This window comes from Nyctereutes procyonoides, unplaced genomic scaffold (assembly GCF_905146905.1).
Source record: "Nyctereutes procyonoides isolate TBG_1078 unplaced genomic scaffold, NYPRO_anot_genome, whole genome shotgun sequence".
Classification (NCBI taxonomy): Eukaryota; Metazoa; Chordata; class Mammalia; order Carnivora; family Canidae; genus Nyctereutes; species Nyctereutes procyonoides.
Window position 1 is genome coordinate 63,577,604 of NW_026575126.1, and position 19,638 is coordinate 63,597,241.

A 19,638-nucleotide genomic window follows, 5' to 3' on the forward strand; every position below is an offset into this window, starting at 1 on the left:
AACGCCTGGATGGCTCAGAGGTTGAGCGTCTGCCTTCGGCTCAGCCTTTGATCCCAGGATCCAGGATGGAGTCCCGCATCGGGCTCCTTGCAGGGAGCCTGCTTCTCCCTCTGCCTGTGTCTCTGCATCTCTCTGTGTCTCTAATGAATAAATAAATAAAATCTTTTTTTAAAAAAGTTTCAGGTGAGGGGATCCCTGGGTGGCGCAGCGGTTTGGCGCCTGCCTTTGGCCCAGGGCGCGATCCTGGTAACCCGGGATCGAATCCCACGTCGGGCTCCCCGTGCATGGAGCCTGCTTCTCCCTCTGCCTCTCTCTCTCTCTCTCTGTGACTATCATAAATAAAGAAAAAAAATATAAAAAAAAGTTTCAGGTGAGAAATGGTGGACCTGCATAATCTAGTATCCAATTCTGGAGCCATTCTGCCTCGGTTCGGACCCCAGCCAGGACAACCCACTAGCCCTGTAAGCTTAGGAGCTAGCCTCTGTGCACTTGAGTTCCCTGGTGAGGGGATGGTCTGCACTAACCCCTCCCCGCCAGAGTTAGTGCAGAATCACGCGAACTTCTATTAAATGAAGCACTTAACACAGTGCTGCCCTAAGATGCTATCCCCACAACTGCTGGACCACGCAAATATTCCTGTCCCCGTGTTTACAACGAAGGATCACAATTAGGGAAGAGAGCTGCACAGGTCAAGCCTTTTCACCCAAGCAGCTCTAAGGGGCAGGGTGTCCAGAGTGATCACCCATCAAAGTCAATGTTTTTAGAGTTCCTTTTTATGTTCGTACTGGTTCTGCTTTCTATATCCTAATATGTACCTGGTGTATCCCCCAATATCCTGCTGTAACACTGACGCTCCAGGAAGATGAGGCGTTTCTTTAATATTTTATTTATTTTTTTATTTTAAGTAAGCTTCCTGCCCAGCGCGGATCCCAACATGAGGCCTGAACTCAGGACCCTGAGATCACGACCTGAGCTGAGATCAAGAGGCAGAGGTTTAACCACTGAGCCACCCCAGCGCCCCAAGATGAGATGTTTTTATCCACTGGCTTAGAGACCCTCTGGCACACCCCTGATGGGCCCTGAGGACCCAGGCTTAGAGACCCTCTGGCACACCCCTGATGGGCCCTGAGGACCCAGGCTTAGAGACCCTCTGGCACACCCCTGATGGGCCCTGAGGACCCAGGCTTAGAGACCCTCTGGCACACCCCTGATGGGCCCTAAGGATCCAGGCTTAGAGACCCTCTGGCACACCCCTGATGGGCCCTGAGGACCCAGGCTTAGAGACCCTCTGGCACACCCCTGATGGGCCCTGAGGACCCAGGCTTAGAGACCCTCTGGCACACCCCTGATGGGCCCTAAGGATCCAGGCTTAGAGACCCTCTGGCACACCCCTGATGGGCCCTGAGGACCCAGGCTTAGAGACCCTCTGGCACACCCCTGATGGGCCCTAAGGACCCAGGCTTAGAGACCCTCTGGCACACCCCTGATGGGCCCTGAGGACCCAGTTTTGAGCCTAAAGACCTAGGGATTTAACCCCAAAAATTAGGAAACCCAAAAGTGCATCCCACCCACCGGCCGGCCCAGACCCTCGGTCCTCGGCGTGGGAGGCCACGCCCCTTCCGGCTTTGCGCCCGCCCCTTCCACCGGAAGGCCCGCCTTCTGGGCGCAGGGCCCGCCGGATGTTGGGCAGAACCACTCGGCGCCACCGCGAGAGTGACGGGTCGGGCCCACCGGTTGGCCCCCGTCTGCCTCAGCTCCTCCCAGCTAGAGCTGGTTCTTCACGTGTAGGCCTAAGGGGCTCACAGAGTGGCCTCCGGGGACTTTCGGGGTTTCCGGCGGCCGCCGTCCGTCTGCGCGCCCCCGCCAGGCCCGGCCAGTGGTGCGGTCCGGGGCGGGGCCTGCGGCGCCGGGGGCCCGCGGAGCAGGTGAGCGGCGAGCCCGGGAGGGGTCGCGGCCGCGGGGGGGGGGCTCGGTGCAGGCCGGCGGGGGGGCCCGGGCTCCGCGGGCAGCCGGGGGCCGGCCCGACGGACATCTCCGCCTCGTGCCTTCTGTGGGCCTCTCGGCCGGCCGGGGCGGCGGCGGCTCCCGCAAGGAGGGCTCCCTCCTTAGGGACCCAGCTTCCCCGCAGTCGGACAGACAGACAGACACTCCCCCGGACGGAGCGACGGAGTCCTTGCCCACCCCAGCCTCCCGACCGCGCGCGGCCTGAGCGCCTGCCACCGGGCTCCCGGTCCCCGCCGCGGCAGGACTGGCAGGTGCACGCCCCGGCCCGGGGGGCGGGGCGACGGTGGACCGAGCGCCTTCGGGGCAGACGCGCGACCCTGGCGGAGAAGCTCTGCCCCTGAGCGTGGCCGGCGCCGGCCCACGCCCCCCTCCCACCAGGGTCCAAGGCCGGCAGGCCCGGAGCTCCTCAGGCCCCGAGCTCAGGGCCCTGCTTGCTCCTCACCACCTGCCAGGACCACCCAGGCCGAGGTCTAGCGTCCAGCCCCGGGGGGACCCAGGCTGGGGGAGTGGCTGCCTGGGGCCAGGGTGGGTGGGACCTGGCCCGGACGTTTTCTTTGCAGGAATCTCCAGCATCACCATGGACCCAGAGTGCTCCCAGCTCCTCCCGGCTCTCTGTGCAGTTCTGGCAGACCCCAGGCAGCCCGTGGCAGATGACACCTGTTTGGAGAAGCTGCTGGATTGGTTCAAAACGATAACCAAAGCTGGTAAGGGGAGGATGCTGCTGTCGACTGTTCTCGGGAAGGCCAGAGGGTGCATGGGACTCTCCTGGACAGGGGAAGGAGGGACCCTCTGGTTCCCTTCCTTGCATCCTAGAGAGGCCGCCTGGCGAGTTGGGGACAGCATCAGTTGAAGTCTGAGGGAATGAGCAGGAGAGCTTGATCTTGGTACTCTCAGCTGCTTCCTGCCCTGGTCCAGGCCTCCTCCTCCAGTTCACTCTAGATGGCTGTGAGGGCAACGAGGAGCTTACCTTGTTGTTACTGTTGCATTTGTGTGTCTGCTTTAGGAAATCATTTTTTGTTATGAAACTAATGTGTATCCTTTAGATAAACCTTGAACAACACAAAAGAGTAAAGAGGAAAATTAAACTACCATCTTTTAAATTTCCTTCCAGCCCGTTTTCTTAATGTGTCATAAAGCTGCATTTGTCTTTTTTTCTTTCTTTATTTTTTAAGATTTTATTTATTTATTCATGAGAGATACACACAGAGAGAGACAGAGAGAGGCAGAGACACAGGCAGAGGGAGAAGCAGGCTCCATGCAGGGAGCCCGACGTGGGACTCGATCCCGGGTCTCCAGGATCAGGCCCTGGGCTGAAGGCAGTGCTAAATCACTGAGCCACCCAGTCTGCCCTGTCTTTTTTTTTTTTTTTTAAGAAGATTTTGTTTATTTATCGAGAGAGGGAGCAGAGGGAGAGAGAGAATCTCAAGCAGACTCTGTGCTGAGCATGGAGCCCCACAAGTGTCTGGATTCTACAACCCCGACATTGGGACCTGAGCTGAAATCAAGTGTCACTTAACTAGCTGAGCCACCCAGGTGCCCCAAAGCTGCATTTTCTTATAAAAGCAAAGTCACGCCATAAATACGATATGGTGTCTTGCTTTTTTCCTCTCTCTTTTTTAAATATTTTATTCTTTTTTTTTTTTGAGAGAGAGCATGAGCGCATGCGCAAGTAGGGTGGGGGCAGAGGGAGAAACCAGCTCCCCTCGCTGAGCCGGGAGCCTGATGGGGGACTCATCATGACCTGAGCCAAAGGCAGACACTTTACCAGCTGAGCCACCCAGCGCCCCTTGCTTTTTCTCTGTTAGCACTACAGTGAGTGTTTTCTCTGTAGAACATGTTGATTTTATTGACTATCTGGTGTCCACTGTATGAATGGACCATAACTTACACAATCACACCACTGTTACTAGGTGTTTGTGTTTCTGATGTTCCCCAGTGTAAATAGTGCCCTACTGGCGTTTGATCTCTTGACTACCAGTGATCTTAGGATAGCACCCATCATTAATTCCTGCTATTTGTTCATTTGGTCTACCTGCTTTTTTACCCTCCTTTGAATTGAACATCTAGGTCTTTTCTAATACATGCATGTAAGGCTGCACACTTCCCTGGAAGCTGCACCCCACAGGTTTTACTGCTCTGTACTTTTGCTGTAGTTTGTTTCCAAGTATTTCATACTCTTCATTGTGATTTTTTTCTTTACACACAAACGATTTAAAAGGGTTTCTTTTAGATTTACAACGTGGGGTTTTCTTCAGTCTTATTATTGATTTCTAACTTATTAGACTTTAAAATACCTGTATTTTGATTTCTTTGTATCCGTCGAGGCTCTTACCATGGTAGAGTACCCTATTTTCTCAGACATTCTATAGATTTCGCTACCTGCTGCATTTCTGGTATTTGTAGAGTCTTCAGTGGTGGCCTAGTTTGTAGTCAAAATTAAAAATTACTTTTATTTTTTTATTATTATTTTTTTAAAGATTTTATTTATTTACTCATGAGAGACACAGAGACACAGGCAGAGGGAGAAGCAGGCTCCATGCAGGGAGCCCGACATGGAACTCGATCCCAGGGCTCCAGGATCACACCCCAGGCTGCAGGCAGCACCAAACTGCTGCGCCACCAGGGCTGCCCTAAAAATTACTTTTAGACAGGTTTCTTTGAGATATAATTTACATACCATGGAATTGACCCAAAGTATACAGTTGATTGGTTTTCAGAAAATTCACACACAGGGGGCTTGGTACAGCCATTGCCACAGTGTAATTTTGCAGCACTGTCCGTCCCTTAAAGGACGCGGGCCTGTGCCCCATGGCCTCAGCATTCTGCACAATGAGAATGGTCTTCACACGCGCTCCTTAGTTCAGATCGCCCTGGTTCAAGCTCACTGTGTTCTTGCTAATTGGTTTGCTTGATTGTTTCTGAGATGGGAAGACCCTACCCTGAGATTGTGGATTCAACAGTTTTTCTCTGAAACTCTGCTTGGATTTTTCCTTTACAGATCTTTTTTTTTTTATAAATTAATTTTTATTGGTGTTCAATTTACCAACATACAGAATAACACCCAGTGCTCATCCCGTCAAGTGTACCCCTCAGTGCCCGTCACCCATTCACCCCCACCCCCCACCCTCCTCCCCCTCCACCACCCCTAGTTCGTTTCCCAGAGTTAGAAGTCTTTATGTTCTGTCTCCCTTTCTGATATTTCTCAGACATTTCTTCTCCCTTCCCTTATATTCCCTTTCGCTATTATTCATATTCCCCAAATGAATGAGAACATACACTGTTTGTCCTTCTCCGGTTACTGTGGCCAAGTTCAAAAAGGGTGTTGCCTGAGTTCTTCTCTGGGATTTTGATGGAATCTTGTCTCACATTTAGATCTTTCATCTATTTTGAGTTTATCTTTGTGTATGGTGCAAGAGAGTGGTCCAGTTTCATTCTTCTGCATGTGGATGTCCAATTTTCCCAGCACCATTTATTGAAGAGACTGTCTTTCTTCTAGTGGATCGTCTTTCCTCCTTTATCGTATATTAGTTGAGCATAAAGTTCAGGGTCCACTTCTGGGTTCTCTGTTCTGTTCCATTGATCTATATGTCTGTTTTTGTGCCAGTACCACACTGTCTTGATGAACACAGCTTTGTAGTACAACCTGAAATCTGGCATTGTGATGCCCCCAGATATGGTTTTCTTTTTTTAAAATTCCCCTGGCTGTTTGGGGTCTTTTCTGATTCCACACAAATCTTAAAATAATTTGTTCTAACTCTCTGAAGAAAGTCCATGGTATTTTGATAGGAATTGCATTATACGTGTAAATTGCCCTGGGTAACATTGACATTTTCACAATATTAATTCTGCCAATCCATGAGCATGGAATATTTTTCCATCTCTTTGTGTCTTCCTCAATTTCTTTCAGAAGTGTTCTGTAGTTTTTAGGGTATATTTTGAGAACCATTTGAATGGTAAATGATTCTCCAACCTTTTATTTTCAGGTTGTAGGTGTCCTTCTGTCTAAAATGGGTCTCTTGTAGACAGCAAATAGATGGGTCCTGTTTTTTTATCCAGTCTGAAACTCTGCGCCTTTTGATGGGGTCATTAAGCCCATTCACGTTCAGAGTTACTTGAACTTCTTCTTAAAGGGGAGTTTTAAGAGTCCCCCTTAAAATTTCTTGCAGAGCTGGTTTGGAGGTCACATATTCTTTCAGTTCCTGCCTGTCTTGGAAGCTCTTTATCTCTCCTTCCATTTTGAATGAGAGACTTGCTGGATAAAGTATTCTTGGTTGCATGTTCTTCTCATTTAGGACCCTGAATATATCCTGCCAGCCCTTTCTGGCCTGCCACGTCTCTGTGGAGAGGTCTGCTGTTACCCTAATATTCCTCCCCATGAAAGTCAGGGACTTCTTGTCTCTTGCTGCTTTAAGGATCTTCTCTTTATCTTTGGAATTTGCAAGCTTCACTATTAGATGTCGAGGTGTTGAACGGTTTTTATTGATTTTAGGGGGGATCTCTCTATTTCCTGGATCTGAATGCCTGTTTCCCTTCCCAGATTGGGAAAGTTTTCAGCTAGGATTTGTTCAAATACATATTCTGGCCCTCTGGCCCTTTCGGCGCCCTCGGGAACCCCAATTAAACGTAGGTTTTTCTTCCTTAGACTGTCATTTATTTGCCTTAATCTGTCTTCATGGTCCCTTAATTGATTGTCTCTTTTTTCCTCAGTTTCCCTCTTTGCCATTAACTTGTCTTCTATGTCACTCACTCGTTCTTCCACCTCGTTAACCCTCGTCGTTAGGACTTCTAGTTTGGATTGCATCTCATTCAATTGATTTTTAATTTCTGCCTGATTGGATCTAAATTCTGCAGTCATGAAGTCTCGTGAGTCTTTAATGCTTTTTTCTAGAGCCACCAGTAGCTGTAGAATAGTGCTTCTGAATTGGCTTTCTGACATTGAAGTGTAATCCAGATTTTGTAACTCTGTGGGAGAGAGGGCTGTTTCTGATTCTTTCTTTTGAGGTGAGGTTTTCCTTCTAGTCATTTTGCTCAGTGCAGAGTGGCCAAAAACAAGTTGTATTGGAACACGGGGGAGTATCACTGGTCCCTCTAGCTGGTCTTCTGGGGGAGGGGCCTGTTGCGCTGATTTTCAGGTGTTAGCACTTGGGGGAGCTGCTCTGCCCCTGCCTGCTGCAGGGCTCAGCGGGGGTTGTTTACCCCGTGGGGCCCCAGGAGGAACAGTCGCAGTTGCTATGGCAACTCTGGAAGCCTGGATTCAGCCTCCGCAGGAACTACGGGGCGGGCTCGGGGCTCTCGGCTCTCCGTCCGCAGGGCCTGGAGGCTCCGGGGCGGGGCCACTGATCTGCTCAGCTCGGGGCAGGAGCGTCCTTGCTGTCCTGGGCCCTCCCGGCCTCTGCCTGTCCCGGGGGAGGCCGGATCCTGGGCTGTGTCCCGGCGCCCTGTGCTCCGGGGCCTGCGCTGGTGGATTCGCGCTCCCGCCCCGCAGCTCCCTCCCTGGAGCCGCTCCCGAGCCCCTCCGAGCTGCTCCGGTCCCTGTCGGTCCCTCCGTGCGCGCTGCAGCCCTTAGGGAGCTCGGAGCACTCCCCTGCGCTCGCAGGTGTCTGTTAGTGTCCCCGGGAGCCCGAGGGCATCCCCGCCCTCCTAGGTCCTGCTCCAACTCCCTGCGAGCCCCTTTCCGCCCGTCCGGGAAGGTTGGTGCAGCTCCTGCTCCTCCGGGACGGGGCTCTCCTGTCCTGGGGACACTCGCCCCGGCCTCAGCCCGGCTCCTCGCAGGGCCCCTCCCCCTTGAAGGCCTTTTGTTTCTTTATTTCTTTTTCCCCGTCTTCCTACCTTGATAGAAGCGTGAACTCCTCTCACTGTAGCATTCCAGCTGGTCTCTCTTTACATCTCAGGCCGAATTCGTAAATTTTCAGGATGGTTTGAAGGTTATCTAGGTAATTTGGTGGGGACAGGTGATTTGGGGACCCTGCTCTTCCGCCATCTTGCCCCTCCCCCTCCTTTACAGATCTTGAAGCTAGCTTAGGTACCTGCAGGCTTAGACTGTTCTACGTTTGAACGATGACTTTCTTCTTGAAGCACTGAAGGTGCTTTTTGCTTTCAAGTCACATTGTCAGATGTTCTTCTTGATGCAACTGCCCTTCTAAGGCAGGAACCTGCATGCTGCACCCTCGCTGCTGTACTCCTAGCCCTTCTGTACTGTCCTGCTTCCTCTGGTCTATAACATTATGCAGCTGGCTTAGTCTCAATTTAATATGAGCAGCACCCTAACAGATGATCTTCTTCATTTGTTGAGCCTACTGTTTATTCTATTTGAACCTATGTTCTTTGGGATTTTTTTTAAATTATTTTATTTATTTATTCATGAGAGACACAGAGAGACAGAGGCAGAGACACAGGCAGAGGGAGAAGCAGGCTCCATGCAAGGAGCCTGATGTGGAACTCAATCCCGGGTCTCCAGGATCACACCCTGGGTCAAAGGCAGCGCTAAACTGCTAAGCCACCCAGGCTGCCCTCTTTTGGATTTTTTAGAACTTCCCATGCCTTGTCTTTGTTTCTTTCCCCTCCTTTCTGCCTTGCATTGGATGGATAAAGCTTTGTTTTTAAAGTTTTTCATTTTCTGGTTTTGAAATTATGCATTCCACTTAGGTTCTTTAGTGGTGACTCTCACATACAAACTGGATTTAAAAAGTCAAAAGTTAAAAAAAAGTCAGAAGTTAACTAGAATCTCTATCCTCCATTCCACTGACACAAGGATCTCAGGGCCCTTTAACTCCAGCACAGTCTAACTGTTACTGTCTGGCATTTTGAGTCTATCTTGTCTTAAGACCCATCAAAAAGTTACTTAGTATTTAAAATTGGTGCGTTTTTAAATTCAACCATGTGTTTATTGGCTTCTTGGATTCATGATTCTCTCTTCCTTATGCTGTTCTCTTTCATTCTCCCTGAACCACATTTGTTGATGGTTGTGTCAGCAAGGGCCTCTTTTTTTTTAATTTTTATTTATTTATGATAGTCACAGAGAGAGAGAGAGAGAGAGGCAGAGACACAGGCAGAGGGAGAAGCAGGCTCCATGCACCGGGAGCCTGATGTGGGATTCGATCCCGGGTCTCCAGGATCGCGCCCTGGGCCAAAGGCAGGCACCAAACCGCTGCGCCACCCAGGGATCCCCAGCAAGGGCCTCTTAACAGGAAACTGTCTCAGCCTGTGCCACACAGTCCCCTTAACCAACCTGAGTACCTTTGAATAGGAGCATCGAGGAGTATAGACAACTCTGGTGCCGCATCTGGGTGAGGATGGCTGTTCCATTGTACTTCCTTGCGGACAGCACTCTGAGTATGAAAGAAAAGCACCCACTTGGGAGGTAAAAGTGGTCTTCTGCTTTAATTTGCATTTCCTTTTTTTGTAACCAGCAGCAACAGGAATGCCTGTTTTGGTTTGCTAGACACTTCTATTTCCTGTCCTGGTCCCTTACCTGATGTGGAGGTGATGGCTTTCTACTTCCTGCCCTCCCATCAAGTTCAAGTCATGACTCCCTTGTTGCAGTTGTTGCAAATGTTTTCTCTTGGTGGGATTGCTAAACCTAATATCGGGGGAGAAGAAGGTCTGGGAGTTGCCAGAAGAATGGTCCTTTACGGGGTGCCTGGCTGGCTCAGTCAGTTAAGTGTCCAACTCTTGATTTTGGTTCAGGTCATGATCTCAGGGTCGTGGGATGGAGCAGTCAGACTCCGTGCCAAAGGGGAGTCTGCTTCACATTCTCTGTCTCCCTCTCCCGCTATTCCTCCCCCTACTTGTGCACATGTGTGCCTGCACGGTCTTTCTCTAAATAAATAAATAAATAAATAGAAAGAAAGAAAGAAAGAAAGAAAGAAAGAAAGAAAGAAAGAAAGAAAGAAAGAAAGAAAGAAGAGAGAAAAGAAAGAAAGAAAGAAAGAAAGAAAGAAAGAAAGAAAGAAAGAAAGAAAGAAGGAAAATGAACGAACAGTCCTTTAGAGAAAGCTGCATCACTGTGCCCCAGTGACACTCGCCCTGGCTGGGCCTGCCCCCAGGGTCCAGTCTCCTGTTATTACAGGAGAACCCCTGTCTGGTGGAGCTGCTGTGTCATGTGCTGAAACCCCAGGACCTGAGTTCCAGAGTCCTCTCCTTCTCGCTCCGCCTCGCAGGGGTATTTGCAGCCCAGGAAGATTGCTTCCAGTATCTTCAGGTGAGCCGGGGTCTTCCCAGCTGAGGGACCCACAGGGAAGTGCACAGCTTGCTTTTGCTGCAGGTACACCAAGCAGTGGTGGCCGTAATGATCCCTAGGCCTCTGAAATGTGCTGACCCATGTTTTGTCTTATATCATGGGGTTTTTATTCCTGAATGTGAACCTTCTTTGAAAAACTGGCCAAGAATGATGTTGAGGTGAAAGGGTCAGGTTTTTGGAATCAGACAGAGCAGGGGTTGGCTCAGTTCTGACACTTGGCCTGCTGTGTGGACTTGCCCAAGTTCACGAGCCCTCTGAGCCTTAGTTTCCTCCTGTGACAGACAGGAGAGTTGTACACATCATGTGGAACTGTCACAAAGGGCTAACCAAGACTGTCGGTCTCCCACTTGGTCCTGTTGGCTGAATGAATGAATGACTCATAAAAATTTCTACTTAGTGATAGACATGGAGTTTGGGGAGCTCCCCAGAGCACTGCACCTCACAACTTTGCATGCTCCTACGTGGGCACAGCTGGGTTGGTTAGGCGATGCCTGAAGGAGCCTGTCTAGCCCTTTATTGGCTTCTCTTGGCACCTCTCAGAGCCTCACCAGCTCTTGGGGAAAGCACATTAACTTTCTCTGACCTGGTGTGCACAGGGCCCCAGGAAGGCCATGCTATGATACAGTCACCTGAAGAGAGGACAGTAGTGGGGAGGGATGTGTTCTTTCAGTAGCCTTGGGATGCTGTTCATGGATGCTCCTCAGTCTGGCAAAGCAGATCCTCCAGAGGCATGGCTCAGCACAGCTTGCTGTGGACTGACTTTCCAGGATGTTCTCTGGCACCTTACTATGCCAAAGTGTTTTGGGGCATAACTTTGTGCTTGCTGTCCTCATGGTACATAGGATAACGCACACGTACCCGTGGTACCTTGCGGCTTATGGAGCTCTTCAGGGTTTGCAGAATCACTTTTGTTTTATCCTGGCAGCCCTGGCCAGTCAGCAGACCAATGGCCTTTATTTCCCAGATGAGGAAACAGGGGAGGCTTACTCTAGGAGCCTCACGGAAGTGGCAGTGTTCACACTAGACCATAGAGAGTCTGCTGCTGGCTACACGAGGGTCGAGGGCCGCAGTGCCAGGCTGGCCTCCTGTTCCCTCCTTAGCTGCCCCTGCACACACTCCCGGGTAGTCTTACAGCCCCACGGGCTCCTCACCAGCCAGCTGCTCTGCAGTGGACAGCTCCAGGCAGGGGGCTGAGCTCTGTACCCACCTACTGGTGAAGGGCTGTACCTTCCTTTGGTGACAGAAACCTCTCTACCCACCTTCTGGTGAGGAACTGTAACTTCGGGGGGGGGGGGCCCTCTTTGATGACAACAGACCCCACAGGGGGCCTTCCCTGTGAGCTGCTAGCAGTGGCACCCCCTCAGGGGCCCGTGACTGCTATAGAGTTAGACTTAATCCCTGAGTGGGTGGAGCCTGTCTCCAAGGTCTCTCGGTCCCTGACCCAGGCTCGGTCCCTGATCCTGGAGTCTGAGATGATTGGAAGGCCCTTGTACCTTGATGGTTGGGCCAGAGCCAATCAGGATGCTCCGTGGCCTGGCTTGGTAATGGCCTGCCTGGGCTCTGACTGCCGTGCCTGTTGTGCAGATAGGCTCAGAGGGAATAGCTGCACCAGCGAGCACTGACTGCCCTGGTAAGAGGCAGCATACTGTGTTGAAACCAGTAGTGGTGGAGAATCTTGTACACATGGCAGCAAATGTAGCACAATGCATGATTGTACTCTGGGCATCCCTAAGCTGGTGGAACTTGAGTGGGGAGTTAGCCACTGCCAGCGGGGTGGGGGCGGGGAGGGGTTAGCTTTGTGGGGGCAGTGGGCTCGCAGCTGGTTTGTAAAGGGTTTGAACAGGTACAGGGAGTGAGGCGGGCCGGGCACAACAGGTGTGCTGGGGCATCTGGAGTGGGGGATACCCAGAGGAGAGTGAGTGCCTTGGTGGACCCCACATGCCCAGCTCAGGAGTTCAGTAGGCTTTGGAGTCTATCAGGGGTCTGTGAGTCCGACGTCCTGGTCAGAGGTGGACTTTTGGAGGTGAAACTCATGGTACTGTTTTGGGGAGAGGATTTCTAAAGTAAACCAACAACAGGATTGATGAACCTTTGTTTAAAACCCAGTTCTCCCAAAGCTGTACCCTGGAAGGCAGACTTGGCCGTGCCTGGGCTGCCATGGCTGGCACTGGTGGCCACCTGCCACTTCCCGGAAGCACAGCTGCCTGTGGGCTCCCTGTGTTGGCAGCAAGTGAGAAAGTGCCTAGAAAAGTGCCTTGACCAGCCCCGAACAACAGAAAAATTGTCTATGATCTGCCCGCCTATGGGAACGTCATAGTGGGCCCACGTCACCACTTCCTTCTGTACTTCCCAGCACGGGGAGTTGCTGCCCAGGCTCTTTGGGGAGCCAGGGCCCCTGGGAGGAGCCGCCTGGACTGCCCCCTCAGTGCGCAGTGGCTGGATCCAGGGCCTGCGCTCCCTGGCACAGCATCCTAGTGCCCTGCATTTCCTGGCTGACTGTGGTGAGTGCCCTTGCCTGCCCCGCCTTTAGCCCGTGGCCTTGCCATACCTATGCAACCTCACTGCACCTTGCTGGGCTCATCTGGGAAAGCAGCTATGATGTCATGGGGCTGTTGTGAGGGGCACCCGGGGTGACTGGGGGGCCTGAGGCTCCTTGAGGTCACTGCAGTGTCCTTTGGCTTACAGGTCAGACCCAGCAGTTAGGGTTGACTTTGAAACTAATTAGAATCAAAAGCTTCCTTCCAAGGGTCTAAAGCTGCCCCCCTTGGTGCCCTCCGTGCTGGTTCCCCTGCCTCTAAGCAGAGGGGAGGCTGGGGCCTTAGCGGTGCCTCTTGTGGCTTGCTGCATTCGGGCCCTTTCCCTGAGGCTCCCAAGTCTGGCAGTTAAAGCCGCCTGGTGGTTTTAGCATCTCTGCCCTCTACCTTGGATTCTGTTCCAGCTGAAGCCCATTTTCTTCTCTCCTTGCCCCTATCCCTTCCCCAGGTGCCGTTGACACCATCTTCTCCCTGCAGGGAGATTCCAGCCTGTTTGTGGCCTCGGCAGCTGGGCAGCTCCTGGTGCACATCCTGGGCTTGTCCATGCAAGGCCTAGCCGAGGGACACCCCAGCCTGCAGGCTGGTGATTGGCCAGTGTGTGCCCAGAAGATCGTGGGTCACATAGAAGAGTCCCTGCACTCCACAGCCGTCCCTCAGATCACACAGGCTCTAAACGTCCTGACCACCACGTTCGGGCACTGCCATGACTCTTGGACACAAGTTCTGTGGGTACGGCTGAGTCCCCTAGTAGGCAGTCTACTTGAGAAAGACCCTGTCCCAGCTGCACACTCGCTCGTGGACCTCCTCCTCAGTGTGGCCCGGTCAGTTCCTCTGGGGTGCATCCGGGGGTGGGCAGGAGTTGGGGGCACTATTTCCCTTGGGGAGTCTTAGGGTAGCTGTTACACCTGAGGCACATCTCATGGGCCCAACCAGGGCACTGCCTGGAGCAGGGGAATGCCAGAGGGGATCTGAAAGCCCACCCACCTAGGAAGGACTCTGTCTCAGCTGGGCATGCCCCAAGCCAGGGCTGTGGCAGTCCCGCTGGGTGCTTCATGGGCTTTGGTGGGCAGGACAGAGAACTAACTATCTTTCTGGGCTTCTCTGCAGTTCTCCTGGGCTGAGCTCTTCTAGCTGCGGCCTGTGGGAGACTCTGGCTCAGACTCTGAACCATCTGAGCCCTACTCAAGCAGGGCCGCTGGCGTTAGGGATCCTGAAACTGCGGGACTGGTAAGGATTGGGGTTTGTTTTATGCGAGGACAGGCAGAGGGGTCTGAAGCATAGCCCTCGTGGTCAGGGACCTTTTGGGGAACTTCTGACACCAGAGAAGGGTCGGAGGCGGCCATTGGGGTATGGCTGGGCCATAACTTGGTTATTACCAAGGTCTTACTGGAGGCTATGGCTTCTACGTGCTATAGTGACAGAATGTTTTCAATGAAAAACTGTATAGGCTCCCCAGAGATAAAACAGAGGCTTGGAGCTGTTCCATTCTGAGCAGGGTTAGGTTCGTACCCAGGATCTGCTCCCCACTTTAGCGGCCTCAGCATGGCATGCATGTCAATGGGGTAGGGACTAGGGGCCCTGGGAAGGTAGAGGGGGACCCAGTGGGCAGGAGTGGCTGGACAGCTTCCTGCAGGGAGAGGAAAGGGTACGTGAGCCTAGAGAGATGGGAGGAATGAGTAAGTGTTTCCAGGGTTCTGGGCAGATGAGAGGTGGTCATGTTGGCCCAGGTTAGGGGTGAAGGTCACCACAGGACCCACTCCCCAGAGGTACTAGGGTATGGTGCAAGCCTGCTTCTGGGCTTCAGGCTCTCCAGATGTTCAGGGTGAGGTAGTGGTCCGCAGGGGGAGGACCGGGCAGCTGGCCTACAGGAGAGAATGATGTGCTGGCTTAGCCTCTCGCCCCACCGTGAGCCCAAGAACACTCCCTGGAGGTGGGCCTCCTGTCCCTGGCCCTGAGTAGATACTGTCCATTGGAGCAGGCCTGTCCTTCAAGGGGCTCTTCCTGGGGCCTGGGGAAGTACTTTCCAACAGCTCCCATGGAGTCCCACATTGCTGGCCTGTGTACTGGTGGCCTGAGTGCTGGTCACAGTGCTTGCAAGGAAGCTGTTTCTCAAGGGGGTGTCCAGATCCCCTGCACTGGCCTCTTTGCTCCAGATTTGGTGGAGAGGTCAGGGTCAGGAAGCGGCACTCACCGTGTCCTCTGTGCTTAGTCCACAGGTGCTGAGGGCCCAGGCCTTTGTCATTCTTCTCCAGCCTCTGGCCTGCATCCTTAAAGCCACAGGTCAGGACCCCGGACCCTCAGGTATGCTGCTTCCTGAGAGTAGACAGGTATAGGATGGGAGGCCCCTGGGGTCCCAGACATGTCCTTTATATTGGGGCAGTGACCAGCATGGTACCTAGCTCGCTGCCTCTGCCGAGTGCAGGTGGATGGGTGTAGGTTGTTGTCACAAGCGTTACTGCTGCTTGTCTCGTGTCCCTGCTGGGATTCACGAGGCAGCATCACCCACCCCCCCGTGTGCTGTCCAGGGTGGCCCCAGAGCAGCTGGGTGTTCATGTGGACCTGAACCACATGGTGGTTTCTGTGACCAGGGTGGTAGTGGGGAGGGGGGTGGCTTCCCCTGCTGTGACTCACGTTGCTTCAGCTATGAAGTGTGTCGGTGTGTCGAGGATTAGCAAAGGGGACCCAGGTGTGCCTCGTACCCCCATGTTGAGCACAGGGACGAGTATCCCAAGTAGTGGGACTGGCCCAGGAACAGGCTGTGGCCAGAGCTAGGCTCGATGGTTCAGAGCCCAGCTCTGGCCAGCCTGTGTCATCCTGGGCATGTCACCTGCTGGGAACACCCGGTCCTGGTCTCCAGTGTGTGGTGGCAGCCGCGGGGTCGATGGCCCTTAGCGAGGCCTACAGTGGCCAAGTGGAGGCACCCGCTGATTGGGAGCTGCCTCTGGCTTGGCCTGCAGATGTGCTGGACAGTGCCACAGGTGACTCTCTGACAGTGGACCTGCTCCTCTCCTCCAAGGCGGCCTGTGTGGGTCTCCTGTGCCGGACTCTGGCCCACCTGGAGCTGCTGCAGCCGCTAGTAAGTGCAGTCCTGGCCCATGTCCGCAGTGGCAGCCGGAATCGGGGCCTGCACTGACCTGCTCTCTCTCCCAGCCCCAGCGCCCCTGCCCCTGGCCTCAGGAGCCCCTGCTTGGGGCCGCGGTGACCCTGCTGCAGTTATGCAGGGGCTCAGCAAGCCCTGCCTCTGACGTGGGGCGCCACCTCTGCGCACTCCTGCTGGGCTGCGTGCGGGTGCAGCGGGCGGCCCTGGATTTCCTGGGGACGCTGTCTCAGGGGACAGGTAAGCCACAGTGCCCCCGCAGGCCCTGCTCACCTGCTGCTCAGCTGCACCGGGGATCAATGTCCTTTGCATGTTCTCTCTGGGGTAGGGGTGGAGTTCGGCTGTCTGACTTGTTCTGCCCCTGCTTTCCTTGGATTGACGCGCTTTTGTGCTGGGGAGGCCCCTGGAAGGGAAGGGTGGGTTCTTTCTCCATGTCTGTCTCAGGCCCCCAAGAGCTGGTGACGGAGGTGTTTGCTGTCCTTCTGGAATATCTCAGGAGCCCAGACTCCAGCCCCACGGTACAAGCATGGGGTGCAGGGGGGCGGGGGGAATGGGGAGATGTCTGGGGAGGACCCCTGCAGGCCTCTCAGAACCAGGTCTCTGTGGGCCACAGTTGCTCCTTTTTTTTTTTTTTTTTAAGATTCATTTAGAGAAAGTGTTGGGGAAGAGGAGTGGGGAGAGAGTTTCAGAGTTTCAGGCATACTGTGCACTGAGCGCAGAGCCCGACTGGGGCTCGGTTCTCACAACCCTGGGATCATGACCTGAACTGAAACCAAGAGTTGGACGCTTAGCCGACTGAGCCACCCAGGTGCCCCCAGAGTCACTTCTTAAAGTGAGTTTGGAGGGGCAGGCAGCGGCACGGGGTTTGACCCAGGGCCTAGCAGTGGTGAGGATTGGGCACCAGGGGAGCTGAACCATGGGAACAGAGCATGCTCTGGCGCAGTGGGGAACTGGAGCCAGATGGCCTCTGCACTTGGGATCCAAACTCTTCGTCAGAGTTTTCTGCAAACGTGGTCTCCCTGTGGCCCCGTGGTGGCTGTGCTCTGGTGGGTGCGGCATGTTTGCCCCCTGCCATTGAGCAGACGGTTAGAGGATGGGACAGAAGGCATGGTGGATTCCTGGGCCTTGGAAAGGGGGTCTGGGGAGTCTCTCCGGCAGTCAGGGACCTTATGGGAGCCGCCTCCTTCTATCGGGATCCGCGATGTCAGTTCTGCCCCTACCTGGTGCTTCTGCCTTGTGGAAATGAAAGCCAGTGCTTCCTTCTCACCATACCCCGGGGTCCCCTCTTGTGTCCTAGGGCAGGCACAGGAGTGCAGCGTGGGCAGATGGGGGCAGGCAGGCCAGCTCGGCCCCTCACCACTCCTGGCCCTGCAGCCCTGCTTTGCCTGCTCCAGGTTCTGAAGAAAGCCTTCCAGGCCACATTCAGGTGGCTCCTGAGCTCACCCAAGACCCCCGGCTGCTATGATCTAGAACCCCATGCTCTGCTGGTCCTGAGAGGTAATCTTGGCCCTTCCCAGGTAAACCCAAGGGAGTCGCCGGGTAGAGGTAGTTGGGGGCAGGATGGGCATGGCCTGGGCCACTCTGAGCTGCCCCTCCTGCCCCAGAGCTGCTTCCTGTGCTGCAGAAGCGTCTGTGCAGCCCCTGCTGGGAGGTGAGGGACTCCGGCCTCGAGTTCCTGACTCAGATGACCAGACACTGGGGAGGTGAGTACAGGGCATAGGGGGACCCGACCTTGCCACACTGGTTGTCTCTTGTCGGCTTTGGGAAGCAGACCACCTAGGCTGCCCTTGGGGAAGCAAGGGAGGAGGCTTTGGACTTGGGCCTTGGTCACAGCCAGTGTGGCCGCTTGGACCCTCCCAGGGCAGGCTGGCTTCAGACATGCACTCCTCGCTTCGGAGGTGCCCAAGCTTACCGAGCAGCTCCTACGAGACCCTGAGAGTTACGTCCGTGCCAGTGCAGTGACCGTCATGGGGCAGCTCTCCAGCCAGGGGCTGCATGTCACCCCTGTGAGCCCTGAGCACCCAGGGGGCCAGCAGGTAGGAGGCTATGGGTCCCCAGGCCAGGTAGCCCACACCTGGCAGCTGTCTTGATGCACAGGGTCCAGTGGGTTGGCCACTCGGTCTCAGGCAGTCTGGGGCCAGGGTTCTATTGGACACATTATCTGAATCTGGCTCTACTTCCAAGCACTCCTTTTTGATACATGAGCAAATGGAGGGATGAGGGGAGAAGCAGGTTTAGCCCCAGACCTGCGTGACAGAAGATTCTTGGGGGGGCGGATCTTCCCTGCTGTAACCCGCGCCTGTCAGCGGTGGCTCTGTCTCCCCTCTCCCCTCCCACCGCCTCTTGCTCTGTCTTCCAGAAGAGTCTGCTCTTGGAGCTTCTGCATATCCTCTCCACAGATTCAGAGGGATTCCCGCGGAGAGCCGTCATGCAGGTCTTCACCCAGTGGCTGAGGGACCACCATGCTGACGTGGCGGGGGACACAGAACAGTTTTATGGCCAGGGTGCTCCAGGTCGCCAGCCAGGATCTGGACTGGGAGGTCCGGGCCCAGGGCCTGGAGCTGGCGCTGGTATTCCTGGAGCAGACACTGGGCCAGTTCCACTCCCACTGTCCCTATGCTGTGACCCCACCCGTGGCGGCCCCAGCTGGCCCACTGGCCCAGGCCCTGCAGCCACTATGCCGAGTGCGGCTCTTTGAGTTTGCCTTCCGTGCCTTGTTTGACTGTGACCGACCTGTGGCTCAGAAGTCCTGTGATCTCCTCCTCTTCCTGAGGGCCAAGACTGCTTCTTCCTCTGGTAGCCTGCAGGAGTCCAGGAGCGGCCCAGATGTGGCCTCCGTGGAGGCTGCCTTGCAGAGGTGGCAGGCAGGTGATCAGGGCCAGCCCCTGGGGGACCTGGAGCCCGAGGTCGTGCTGGCTGTGCTGAGGTCTGTGGACCTGGAAGGCCTTCGGGGTGCGTTAGCCGAGGGCAGTGACCACATGGAGAAGAGCCCTCAGTCACTCCTGCAGGACATGCTGGCCACGGTGGGCGTCCTGGGTGAGAACGAGGCCGACTGCTACTGAGCCAGCCCAGTGGCAGCGTCCCCAGTGTCCCTCTCCCCTGTGCCACGTCCCTTCCTTGGGACTGTTGTCCTGAGATCTCTGGTTGACCTGGCTGCACGAGGGACTATTCAGGGAGACCGGGACCAGGTGAGCCCAGCAAGGTTGAAGAGTCCATCTTGATGTATTATTAAAGAAGTGGCTTATTTTTTACTCAAAATAAATGGCATTTGATGGTGTCCCTGAGTTAGCCTGTGTTCTAATACTGCCCAGGGGTAGGTCCCAGGCCCAGTGGGGCTTTGGAAAAGCAGCATCTGGGGGAAGATTTCTCTGCCGGACAGCCATGTGCTTCATGGCTGTGGGTCAGGGGGGTCTCCACCCCACTGTGCCCCAGGAATGCCCAGGCATCAGAGAGACAATAGCTCAGGCTGGAGAGTGTCCAGCCCTGGATTCTAATCCCTGGTGATAATGACCCCAGGTCGGACCAAGGCCAGGTCTCCAGCCTCTGAACCTGCAGGATCACCATATGCTTGTAGTGATTCAGAACCTGCCGTCTCAACTGACCAGGAAGGGAGAGGTGCTGGTGGTAACGTGGGGGCGGGGGCAAGGGAGGATGGTCAGAACCTGGGCCGGTGCCCAGGGGGCCACACAGCTGCACTGGGACCAGCTCTGCTGTCTCCCAACTGTGGGATACTGGGCACATCACTCCCTCTTGGAGCCTGTTTT

At 54.5% G+C, this 19,638-nt stretch overlaps 1 protein-coding gene across 1 annotated transcript; it reads left to right on the top strand.

The window, feature by feature from the left end:
- Positions 1-1,976: 1,976 nt before the first annotated feature.
- BRAT1 (BRCA1 associated ATM activator 1) lies at positions 1,977-19,151 on the top strand. The gene is given in 15 exon segments (XM_055340992.1): positions 1,977-2,472; positions 2,565-2,708; positions 10,050-10,204; positions 12,597-12,744; positions 13,226-13,598; positions 13,885-14,004; positions 14,987-15,078; positions 15,735-15,853; positions 15,928-16,114; positions 16,319-16,392; positions 17,269-17,371; positions 17,479-17,577; positions 17,735-17,910; positions 18,234-18,365; positions 18,367-19,151. Coding segments are annotated over 14 exon segments (2,475 nt in total). The 5' UTR covers positions 1,977-2,472; positions 2,565-2,581; the 3' UTR covers positions 18,937-19,151.
- The last annotated feature ends 487 nt before the right edge of the window (positions 19,152-19,638 follow it).